Source organism: Hyperolius riggenbachi, chromosome 1 (assembly GCF_040937935.1).
Source record: "Hyperolius riggenbachi isolate aHypRig1 chromosome 1, aHypRig1.pri, whole genome shotgun sequence".
Classification (NCBI taxonomy): Eukaryota; Metazoa; Chordata; class Amphibia; order Anura; family Hyperoliidae; genus Hyperolius; species Hyperolius riggenbachi.
In genome coordinates, this window is record NC_090646.1 from 414,338,322 (window position 1) to 414,351,190 (window position 12,869).

General features: G+C 41.9%; 1 protein-coding gene across 1 annotated transcript in view; it reads right to left on the reverse strand.

Annotated features, from left to right (window-relative positions):
* The window catches only part of PTAR1 (protein prenyltransferase alpha subunit repeat containing 1), a 55,005-nt gene that overhangs the window by 15,153 nt on the left and 26,983 nt on the right, over positions 1-12,869 (reverse strand). The window contains exons 4-5 of the mRNA XM_068236241.1: positions 9,549-9,653; positions 5,115-5,328 (exon numbers count right to left, since the gene is read on the reverse strand). Coding sequence (XP_068092342.1) covers positions 5,115-5,328; positions 9,549-9,653 — 319 coding nt within the window. The remainder of the gene's footprint in view (positions 1-5,114; positions 5,329-9,548; positions 9,654-12,869) is intronic.

The window sequence follows — 12,869 nt, forward strand, 5'->3', positions numbered from 1 at the left end:
GAGAGAAAAAGTGATAATTATGCGAACCTAGTGATCGGGTGCCAATCAAAATCACTCCTCATTCCAGAAGTTGTCAGTGGCCAAAGAATGGGCAAAAATGCTGTAATAAAAATCTACGACAAGTCAGAAACTAGTGTTCCTATAAGGTCAGTAAATTTTACTATGGGTGGTCCTGAAGTGTGAAAAATATATATTTTTTATGAAATAAGGTTTTCTTTACTAAGAAAAACAGGAGAGAGCTTATCTGGCCTACAGCTGTAATGATCCTGAGCAGAAAACATTTTTTGTTTCTCTCTCCAATGGTGACCATACATGGTACAATTTTTTCATACAATCTTACCATTTCTATGTAATATAAGGGAACTGCATAAATTATCCTTTCAGTATATTCACTTAATTTACCCTTATACTACATAGAAATGGTAAGATTGTATGAAAAAAATTGTACCATGTATGGCCACCATTATGTACACCTCACTCCTAAAGAACAGGAAATGAGGTGCGCTTGTAATGGCTGCTCCCGGCACTTTGACACGGGGGAATTGAATTTTTTTTTAAACAGAGGATATTACTTTTGACCAAAACCAGGTAGGATAACTGTAAACCATTTGGAGGCCACTAATTATTCCACTGTATTGTTATGACAGACGGTAATTCCACTGTAAGAGAAATTGTACTTTCTATTTTAAAATCAATTTTACATGAAGGCTAGATTTCTCTTACTTGACATACCCACACAAAAGCCGATGTAATAGATTTCAAACTTCTTTGTCTAGTGCAAACCTGCAGTGAGAGCTGCAGAATGAGATGTGCAATGCTTCAGATTCTGAAACTGCATTCATTCCAATTACTTTCATTTCTCGGTGGCTGACATTATTTCCTGCTTTTGCAATCGAATATTGTTAAACGTTTCAGATATGTTCTGAGAGAGGAGGATTTATCTCCCTCAGGACAAAGCAGGGACGTTATCGAGTCTTTCCTTAGAACGGCAAAGAGCTGGGACAAAGAGAAAGTGCCATGTCAGCTCAGTTTAACACAGGGCATTTAAGACTGCTCTATTAGCTAAGAAGGTAAAACCTACTGAGACAACTATACTTAGCAGCTGTGCCAGTTATCCATACCATACAATGTAATTTAATTTCTAATCTTTTCAAATAATCTCTAAAATGTATCAAAGTAATCCCCTGTGGTCTGCTTAATAGCCATGAAAAAAAAAGCAGGAATTTAGCAGCAACTGTAGGCTGAAAGCTTTACACGGATGTAGCAGTACCAGAAGACACTGTGAAAACTGTGGCCCCGACATGTCAACGCTATGGATTACATTCTCTGCTACAGAGAACCACAGCTGACTCTGCCTTGTTATATAATAAAGCAAATCCCAGGTTCACAGCATCCAGGATGTGTTTAAAAAAAAAAAAAGAGAACAAAAAGACATCCTGCACTGTCTGGTTGCTTCTCTTCCTCCAGCAGATCACCCACAGTTGCTCACACTGTGCACAGCAAAATAGGATTTGCTGTTATTAGTATGAATCCGAGAATTGTAAGCCTGAGTAAGTGAAGCAGTCACTGTGTATTTATAGATCGGTACAGGGTAAAAGGTGTAGGCAAATTAATACTGCACACCAGGGCTATTCCTGAACAATTTGGTGTACCAAACAAGACACCCCCTGACTCCCACTGTAGTAATGCTACAGGCCTCTAGTACCTCTATGTACATGTGCTGCCATCATGTGTCCCATGTAACAAGGTGCAGCCATTACTTCTCATTAAGGCACAGACTAACCAGCAAGCTCATGGTGACCCAGAACTCATTGGGGTGTGTAAGGGACTACAATGGTCCTAAAAGCCCCCTTACTAAGATGTTAAGAAAAACAAAAGTTTGCTTTCCAAACTTTTGTTTTTCTTAACATCTTAGTAAGGGGGCTTTTAGGACCATTGTAGTCCCTTACACACCCCAATGAGTTCTGGGTCACCATGAGCTTGCTGGTTAGTCTGTGCCTCTCGGATTTACAAGCCCTACTCCATAGAGCCAAATTAATCCATGCCATGCACTGATGAGGATCAAACAATCCGAAACAGTCTGTATGCATGTTGGATTATTATGGCTCTGTACATATTAACAAGCTGACACATCATTGCATTCCAGCGGTTCTGGAGGTGTGTTTAGCTTCTAAGGGTACAATGGTTAATTTGCATATATTCAGCAGTGGTGCCTGGGAGACATCTCGAGCTCACTCCAACCTGAATTATCGCAAATTCTTTCTGTTTTAGGAAAGCAAACTTTTGTTTTACTTCTCATTAACACATACAGCTTATATATAACAAACTCAAGATAAGATGCAAGATTTCCGAACGGTGTACTAAGGGACAAAAACTAAAAACCTTGTCAGGACAGCCCAATTCACATGAAAATACTTCAAAATATATGAAATTATATTATAAAAAATTAATTATTAAATGGAGTCACCTCGATACTTGAGACTGGTGTAAATACCACCCACTCTCAAATCAGACACATGCTGTGTGGGGGTCTTGGCTGATCCCCAACCTCTCCTGAAATCAGTGTGGAGAGGGGTGTTGCTAGCCCACACATAAACACGGTATACAGGTAGTCCCTGAATTACAAACGCCCGACTTACGAACGACCCGCCAATACAAACGGCATGGGTTCAGTGTTTCCATTAGAACAAGCCAAAAAAAAAATATATTTTTTTTTAAATTGGACTTGTAGTTTTTGAGAAAATTGATTTTAAAAAAATTCAAAGGAAAAATGGCTTTTAACCACTTCGCGTCCCTGGGGTTTTCCCCCTAAAAAACCAGAACCATTTTCTACATTTCACACTCCTCCCATTCATTAGCCAATAACTTTATCACTACTTATCACACATAAATGATCTATACCTTGTTTTTTTCGCCACCAATTAGGCTTTTTTTGGGTGGTACATTTTGCTTAGAATTATTTAATTTTGTACAGATTTTAATGGTAATAAGGGGGAAAAAATGAAAAAAGGAATTATTTCTCAGTTTTCAGCAATTATAATTTGAAAATAATAAGTGGTACTGTAGATTAAACCTACACATTTGATTTGCCTGCTTGTCCTGGCTATTACAGCGTTTAAAGTATGATCCTAGTACAATGTATGGCGACAATATATTATTTGGAAATAAGGTGCATTTTTTTTCGATTTTGCGGCTTCGCGGATTTTTTAATTGTTGTGGCACTTTTTAATACCCCCCACTTCCTAGTTAGCAAGATGTGCTCCTTCATACCCCCCCCCTCCCCCACACTTGGCCAGATGTGCCCCTTTACCCTCCCCCAGCCCCTGATGTGCCTCTGTAAACCCCCCCCCCACACACACACACACACTTCAGTAAACCAGATGTGCCTGTTTATCTCCCCCCCCCCCCATAGTTGGCCAGATGTGTTTTTTATTACCCCCCTCCCCCATTCATAGCCAGGTGTATGCCCTTTATGCCTCCCCCTCCCCCATTTATAGCCAACTGTGCCCCTTTTAATTTGTATCCCCCCCCCATGGATAGCCAGGTGTTGGCCCTTTAAGATATTGCCGATCCTCTGTAATACCCCTCTCCCCCTCCATGCTGCGATCGGGCAGCATGGAGGATTACAATGTAACAATATTTACCTGACCTTGTTCCAGCGCCGATCACGATCTCCTCCCTGCAGTACTGCTGGCAGCCTCACTATGCTGACCGGATCCGGTCCCGGCTTGATGACGTCATCAAGCCGGGACCCGATTCACTCAGCATAGTGAGGCTGACAGCGGGACTACAGGGAGAGGATCGCGATCGGCGCTGGAACAAGGTCAGGTACATATTGTTACATTGTAATCCTCCATGCTGCCTGATCGCAGCATGGAGGGGGAGGGGGTATTACAGAGGATCGGGCAGGGGGGGGGTGATCGGAGACCCGGGAAGGGATGCCAGAGTAGTGTAGTTAGGGGGAGGGGGGGTTAATGAGCCCAGGAGCGTGCTAGCACGCCCGCTGTGCTCATTAAATGAGAGCAACGTATAATCACGTCATGTTGCTTTCAGGAGCCACTTGCAATGACGTGATTATACTGTATATGGGATGTAAACTGGTTAAACTTGTATAAGCAGACACAGAAGGCAGAAGTGACACACAGAGGGACGCTGGAGGCAAAGGGGGCCATAGAGGAGGTGAAGGGGACAGAGATAGCACAGTGTTCCGACTTAAGAACAGATTCAGGTTAAGAACGAACCTACAGTCCCCATCTTGTTCGTTAATCAGGGACTACCTGTATACAATTAGTCACCCAAACGGAAGCTTTCAGATGCTACATATAATAACTCCCATCTGTATATCGTGAATGGTTGGTGTTGCTCAATTAAAGGATACCAGAGGTGACATGATGAGATAGACATGTGTATGTACAGTGCCTAGTACACAAAACTATACTGTGTTTCTTTTTTCTTTCTCTGCCTGAAAGAGTTAAACATCAGGTATGTAAGTGGCAGTTCCTGTCTGAGCCAGGACTGGGTCAGACTACAGTGTGACCCTCACTGATAAGAAATTACAACTAAAACACTTTCCTAGCAGAAAATAAAAAAAGTGTCAATAGTTCACAGATTTTAGCTCTGGCATACTTCAATGAATGTGTCATTAAGCAAAAACTGTAAAAAACAAAAAGTAGATTTAAATATAAAATAAAACCGTGAAAAAGAGAACGTCATTTTTAGGAGAAGGAGGATAGATACAATTGTTTATTTCATTAGTTTATTTACACCTCGGGTGTCCTTTAAATAAATGTAGCAACTGGTGTGAAGTTAAGGGTCCCCTGGTGCTGGTTGTCTGCTAATCACTACAGGACCACCACAGTTGTGGTGTCCTCTGCTGACCAGACAGATCAAACAATACAATGGGTGACTAGTAAAGCCGGAAGCCTGGAAGTCAGAGGGTGCAAACTGTATACAGCACAATGTTAAGTGAGGATGCAGTCTCCTGGGCCATACTTCCCCCATACAGAAGACTGAAAAGGGCTTGAGTGGCAGGCTGGCACCATCCCCTGCTCACAAATGTACATACCCTAAATAAATCAGCTGACATCATCCATACATTATACTTGTCTCCATACCTTGGCATTAAGTTTTCCGAGGTTCTGTATAACCCAGATTCGATGAGACCAGGAGTTGTAGTTGCTTGGATACCGGCCCGCTGCTTCACCACAGACATTCATTTCTTCTCTTATGATTCCCTGAACCTGATCCGAGAGAGCATGAGATGCTTCAGCCTTAGAGGCGGCTGAAGGAGAAATGTGCTCTTGTAACAGGTGTTGTAGAACCCACCTCCTACAATTATTAACACAAAGCAAAAAGAAGAATTTACTATTTATACAGAGCAAGTGCAAAATATTATACATATACACCCTGGAAAGGCTATTGCTTCATCAATTGTCTTGAAATAAGCACTGGGGGAAATCAAGTGTTGGACACCAAAAACTGAAACTAAACAAGACACCACAGAGATCACATCCTGCAAAAAAGGAAGCCAAACACACTGTCAAAAGGCAAGGTGATAAGAGCACGCTTAAAGTTTAATACAAAAATATCCCAAATATTAATGAATTCCTGGAGTGCAAAAAGGCTTAGCAAGCTCGGGTACAAAATGGGATACTTGGCTAAAGAGTAGGAAGCCTCAGGAAGGAAGCCTATTGAGTCATTGTTGCTATTGAGGCATTGTCTCCCGTTTCTGGAGACAGGACCCCAGTGTTACAAGTCCATACAGCGCTATATAAAGCCACAATTTCCTTTCTGCAACCCTAGACTGATAACTGAAAGTACATGAGGCCTGTGACCAATAAGCTCATGTCCTTCCACATCAGAGATACTCTGAAGAGATTGATTATTACAGGACAAACAACAATTTAGCATATCTGTTACAAGGGCAGATTAACAGACTCCTAAGAGGTTGCTGTGTAGGTGTGACCAGACTGTGGATTAGGTATTTAATCATTTTTCTCCATAAACCAAAAATATATTGGTTCTGTTATATACAGGTAAAATAAATGGGACTTAAAACGTAAAGATAAATAACTCCTGTTCTCTAGTGGATGCTGTGCGAGAAACCTTGAAAAGTTAATTCTTTCATGTCCGCTACACAGATCAATAAAATCTCAAGAGTCCAGTTCTACCATATTTATTATTTGTTGTGATGTTAAACAACCTGGAATAATGCCAAGTAATATTGAATATAGCTCTTGTGAAAAGGGGAAGAAATACGGCACAAACCAAGATGCCAAGGATGGCTGGAGAAAAAAGTACAGGGATACTAAACTTGCTCCAACACAACGAATCACTAAATGGCCCTAACGCAATAATGACACATTGATTTCATTAGAGAACTGCAACCACACTAATCTTACATTTTCTGAATATACTGATAAAATGGTACTTAACCCAGAATGTGTGAAAAGTGACAGTGGTACTTGAAAAATCTTTCCCCAGAAAAATAATGACCTAGATCATTTAAAAAGGCAAGTTGGTTACGAAGATACATTAATTGTTAAATAATAGTAACTTGTTAAACTGTTGTGTGCCCTAATACACTATGCAATATTTTATCTTGTTTTGAAAAATTACTTTGTTTCTAAAATATAGGCATGTGAACCCCAGTATATATAGTGTAAAATCCCCATATATTTTATTAGGAAAGTTCAGGCACTTGTGTTTTGAAGTAGTTTAGCATGCCTGCAGCATTTTGGTTAGAATGGGAGTGTATTGGGCATCTACCAGATACTAGGGGTAGGATTTGACATGCATTTACGTAAAAAAAAAACCACCAACATATCCCTATATGCTCACTGTACTTATACTAATGGTTAAACTGCAGTGCGTTTACTCTGCACTTAAAGAGACACTGAAGCGAAAAAAAATATGATATAGTATATTGGTTGTGTACTATGAATAATTACTAGAAGATTAGCAGCAAAGAAAATATTCTCATATTTTTATTTTCAGGTATATAGTGTGTTTTCTAACATTGCATCATTCTCTAATATGTGAAGATTACACAACACTCAGCATTCAAAATGATTCTTTCAGAGCAGTCTGAACTAATGACCTCTCCTCTGCCAGATAAAAAGAAAACTGTTCACTTACAGTTGAGATAATAAAAGTCAGAAGACAGCCCTCTCCACGACTTTGAAAGTCATAGAGATTAATGGCTTTTTTGCATAGAGATAACAACTGGAGTTTCTTAACTCTTCCTGTACTGGAAACAATTAGACTGATGTATCTGATCTTAATGTTTTATTTCTTAGTTGTAGTACACATACAAATCATAATATCATATTTTTTTTTCGCTTCAGTGTCTCTTTAAAAGACACCTGAAGTGAGAGGGATTTGAAAGCTGCCATACTTATTTGTTTTTAAACAATACCAGTTGCCTGGCAACCTGTTGAGCTGCATGGTTTCAGTAGTGTCTGTATCACACACCTGAAACAAGCATGTGGCTAATCAAGTAAGAAACAACTTTCTCCTGAAGTATGCACGAAAGACAGGATTGCGCCTTTGTCACTTCATATTACTGCATTTCTGCATATATTAATAACTATGAATAATTGAACTTCGCAACCCTGATCACTAACAACTTTCAAGTTAGGAAGAAGTTGAATCAATTTTACAGCACTTGGGTTAAACGCAAACCTGAAGTGAAAATAAACTGATGAAAAAAAAAATGGTATCTATAATCCTTAAAGGGGCACTATGGCGAAAAATTGTAAAATGTAAAATACGTGCAAACAGACAAATAAGAAGTAATTTTTCCAGAGTAAAATGAGCCATAAATTACTTTTCTCTCATGTCGCTGTCACTTACAGTAGGTAGTAGAAATCTGACAGAAGCAACAGGTTTTGGACTAGTCCATCTCTTCATAGGGGATTCTCAGCAAGGCTTTTATTCTTTATAAAGATATTCTCTAAAAAGGATTTAAACAATGATGCTGGCCAGCCTCCCTGCTCGCTACACAGTCTTTTTGGCAATTGGACAGAGCAACTGCGAATCACTAAATGCTTTTAAAAATAAATAAATCCCTGAGAATCCCCTCATGAAGAGATGGACTAGTCCAAAACCGTCGCTTCTGTCAGATTTCCACTACCGACTGTAAGCGACAGCAACAAAGGAGAAAAGTAATTTAGGGCTCATTTTACTCTGGGGAAAAAAAGAAAAAAAAACAAAAAAAAAAACAAAAAAAAAAAACACACTTTTGTGTTTGCACATATTTTAAATTTTACAATTTTTCGCTATAGTGCCCCTTTAATTCAACTTTCCTGGAATCCTACAGTCTTATTTTATGACTATATTTATTATATTTACAAGATATATATATAAAACATCTGGTTCACCCCTAGATAGTTCTTGCCCGCTACCCGATGGCTCTTCTTAGATAAGCACAGGGTGAAAGGAATTATTCTACCACTCACCCAGCTCACTGTCCATCCCCTTCCTTCCCCTCCACAGCAACAGAACCCTTCTCTCTGCACATGGCTTGGGATAAAGTCTTACAAAGTTTTTATTGTCTCAACTGAGTGACAAAAGTGTTGTTTTTTTTACTGTTTTACTGCTCCATAAAGACAAATTTTGAACTACTGACCTTTATCCCTTCCTTGCACCTGAAAAGGTTTAATTGCTTAGCAAAAGCTTTATGGATTGTAATTAGTTGTCGGTAACAGGTCTACTCAAGTCAAACTGCTCAGAAACTGTATTTAAACAGTCTTGGGTTTTTTGCCCTTGCAGTGAGGTAAACAAAACAAAAAAAATCATGTTTATCTCACCATGTCAATTTCAGGTACCCTTTAAGGTGTATTCACAGTGGGACGTTGCGGTTTAATGCGACGTTAAAGTCGCAACGTGTCTGCGTTAAGAGGTAACGCACAGCAAGCAGTGAATTACCATAACGCAACATTTTTTTTAACGCGACTCTAACGTCGCACTGTGAACGGCCCAAAGGATTATTATTGCAGTGCGGTAAGCTGCGTTATAAGACTTTATAACGCGCGACCATAACGTCCCACTGTGAATGCAACCTTAAGCTAAAAATGCCACTAACAGACTGCCTTGAGCATCAATGATACAGTCTTGTTTGTACAATTTTACCAAATCTGTATACGGAAAAATCCCTTTATAAACGCCAAGGGACCTGGACAAGTAGTTTACTATATCGTACATTTACTACTGTATATCAGGATTAAACTTAGATTGAATGGTCAGGACCTAAGGACAGAGTTTACTATCGGCAGAGATTTACTATATCAGAGAGTTTACTATAACCAGATTCTACTGTAGTAGAAGGGTAAACAGAGTGAAAATACTTTGGACAGTTAGTAGTAGTCCCTGCTACACACAAGTGGTGTTCAATCAAGATATATCCTTGCTGGACACCTATAGGATTATTCAAGGGGACCAATGGATTTTGAGTCCTCAAACTGTACATGTGCAAAGTGTATGTTGACTATAGGGCGACATCTCATGGTTACTTTATCAAACAGGAATCAAACTATTTTAATACAAACCTATGAATCCATGTCTCAGGACTTTTAGGAAACTTTGTCAAAGCCAGTTTTCCCAGCTGCAAATCTTTTACTGGGTTTAATGCTCCAGACTGAATCAGCTCTTTCCTGTTGAAAGAAAGCCAACATATATTTGAATGAAATATATTCACATTTTCAAGACATTTCATTATAAGCCAAGAAGAACAGAAAAAAATGGGACACTAGGAAGCCAAGGAGAGACAATTAGCAAACTAAAAATAAAGATGCACTGCAAAAAAAGAACAAGTAATGAATAGCTGCCATAGGGAACCAGATCCACATTTCAGTAATAGGCCTACACATCCTGTTCAATCAGATAAAGAGAAACTATTCACAGAAAAATATAGATTAAAAAAAAAAAAGTTCATTTTATGGGAAAATAAGGAATGCAAAGATTGGATGACCATACATTGTATAATGCTACCCAGTGCAGATCAAATAATTAGTTCATGTAGGATTACCCTAAAGGCTCGTACACATGCCGTACTAAAGGCAACGACGGGTCCGTCATCACCTCCCGCTGGGCGGGTTTTCAGCAGTACAGCGTGTGTACAGTCTGTCGGCGGACTGATAAGGCTGTTTCTGATAACGAGGGCCAGATTTCTGCAACAACCACACAGGCCATGGTGGATTCTCCAGAGAGAGGACAGTTAAACATGGAAAAGGGGTTGCAAACCTTTTATTACATTCTAGAAACCACCTTAGCTAAGTGCCATGTCAGGACATAAAGACACAAGCGTAGCCACATGATAGAGGAGGAAGGGCACTACCATTACAGGGTTTTGAAGGGAACCTGAAGCAAGAAGTATATGGAGGCTGCCATTTTTTCAAACAACACTAGCTGCCTGGCAACCCTGCTGATCTATTTGGCTGCAGCAGTATCTGAATCACACCAGAAACAAGCATGCAGCTAATCTTGTCAGATTCGACAAATGTCAGAAACACATGATCTGCTGCATGCAGGGCAGCAAGGCCCCTAAAATGCTAGGGCAGTATAGGAACCCCACAAGTGACCTCATTTTAGAAAGAAGACACCCCAAGGTATTCCGTTAGTTGAATGGTGAGTTCATAAAAGATTTAATTTTTGTCACAAGTTAGCGGAAATTGGTTTTTATGTTTTTTTTTTTTCACAAAGTGTCATTTTCCACTAACTTGTGACAAAAAATAAAATCTTCTATGAACTCATTATACACCTAACGGAATACCTTGGGGTGTCTTATTTCTAAAATGGGGTCACTTGGTGGGGTTCTTATACTGCCCTGGTATTTTAGGGGCCCAAAACCGTGAGGAGTAGTGTGGAAACCAAATGCCTCAAAATGCCTGTTCAGGGGTATAAGCATCTGCAAATTTTGATGACAGGTGGTCTATGAGGGGCCGAATTTTGTGGAACCGGTCATAAGCAGGGTGGCCTCTTAGATGACAGGTTGTATTGGCACTTAAGTGCAGGAAGTTCTTAAATCGTGACCTGGACATGGCAGCAGAGAACATAGGCATGTGATGTATGTGGTGCGTAGACCAATAAGACCGCAATACATTCTTTCTGACTAGATCCATGTTAAGGAGAAGGCCCCAAAAAAAGTTACGTTCGGAAACTTGGAGTGGTTTCCACCGAAAAGGCTGGGCATGGTAGACTCTTGGATTGGCGGTTGCGTATTGTGTGGCATAACGGTTGGTCTCAGCGACAATTAAGTCGTAGAGACCAGCAGTGATCAGAAAAAAAAAAATTCTGTCACTGTGGTGGGGCGGGTGAGGGTTTGGCCGGGTGATCAGAAGCCCGCAGGGGGCAGATTAGGGCCTGATCTGATGGGTAGGTGTGCTAGGAAGTGACAGGAGGTGATTGATGGGTGTCTCAGGGGGTGATTAGAGGGGAGAATAGATGCAATCAATGCACTGGGGAGGTGATCGGAAGGGGATCTGAGGGTTTGGCCGAGTGATCAGGAGCCCACACGGGGCCTGATCTGATGGGTAGGTGTGCTAGGAAGTGACCGGTGGTGAAAGGAGGTGATTGATGGATGTCTCAAAATGAGATTAGAGGGGGGAAGGGGGGGGGGGGATAGATGCAAGCAATGCACTGGGGAGGTGATCCGGGGGGGGGGGGGGGAGGTCTGAGGGCGATCCGAGGGTGTGGGCGAGTGATTGGGTGCCCGCAAAGGGGCAAATGAGGGTCTGATCTGATGGGTAGCAGTGACAGGGGGTTATTGATGGGTGATTGATGGGTGATCAGAGGGGATAACAGATGTAAAATAATGCAGGTGTTCAGGCGGGTCTGAGGGTGATCTGAGGGTGTGGGCGGGTGTTTGGGTGCCCGCAAGGGGCAGTTTAGGGTCTGATCTGATGGGTAGCAGTGACAGGTGGTGACATGGGGTTGACGGGGTGATTGATAGGTGATCAGGGTGTGAATAGAGGGGAGAATAGATGCAAGAAATGCACCAGCGAGGTGATCAGGGCTGGGGTCTGAGGGCGTTCTAAGGGTGTGGGCGGGTGATTGGGTGCCCGCAAGGGGCAGATTAGGACCTGATCTGATGGGTACCAGTGACAGGTGGTGACGGGGTGATTGATGGGTGTTCAGTGGATGATTAGAGGGAAGAACAGATGTAAATAATGCACTTCGGAAGCAATCTGAGGGCGGTCTGAGGGTGCGGGCAGGTGATCAGGTGCCCGCAAGGGGCAGGTTAGGGTCTGATCTGATGGGTGTTAGTGACAGGGGGTGATTAATGGGTGATTGACAGGTGATCAGTGTGTGATTACAGGGAAGAATAGATGTATACAGTACACGGGGGGGGGGGGGGGTGATCAGGAGCTCCCAGGGGCAGTTTAGGACCTAACCTAAAAAATAGCGTTGACAGATAGTGACAGGGAGTGATTGATGGGTGATTAGAGGGGAGAACAGATGTAAACAATGCACTTCGGAGGAGATCTGAGGGCGGGTGTGCGGGCTATCAGAGTGTGGGGGGGGGGGCGATCAGGTGCCCGCAAGGGGCCGGTTAGGGTCTGATCTGATGGATGTTAGTGACAGGGGGTGATTGATGGGTGATCGACAGGTGAGTGATTACAGGGAAGAATAGATGTATACAATACACGGGGAGGGGGGTCTGAGGAGGATCTGAGGGTGTGGGGGGTGATCAGGAGCCCCCAGGGGGCAGTTAGGACCTAACCTAAAAAAATAGCGTTGCCAGGGAATGATTGATGGGTGATTAGGGGGGTGATTGGGTGCAAACAGGAGTCTAGGGGGTGGGCAGGGAGGGGGGTCTGAGGAGTGCTGTGGGCGATCAGAGGGCAGGGGGGGGGCGCAGATCAGTGTGA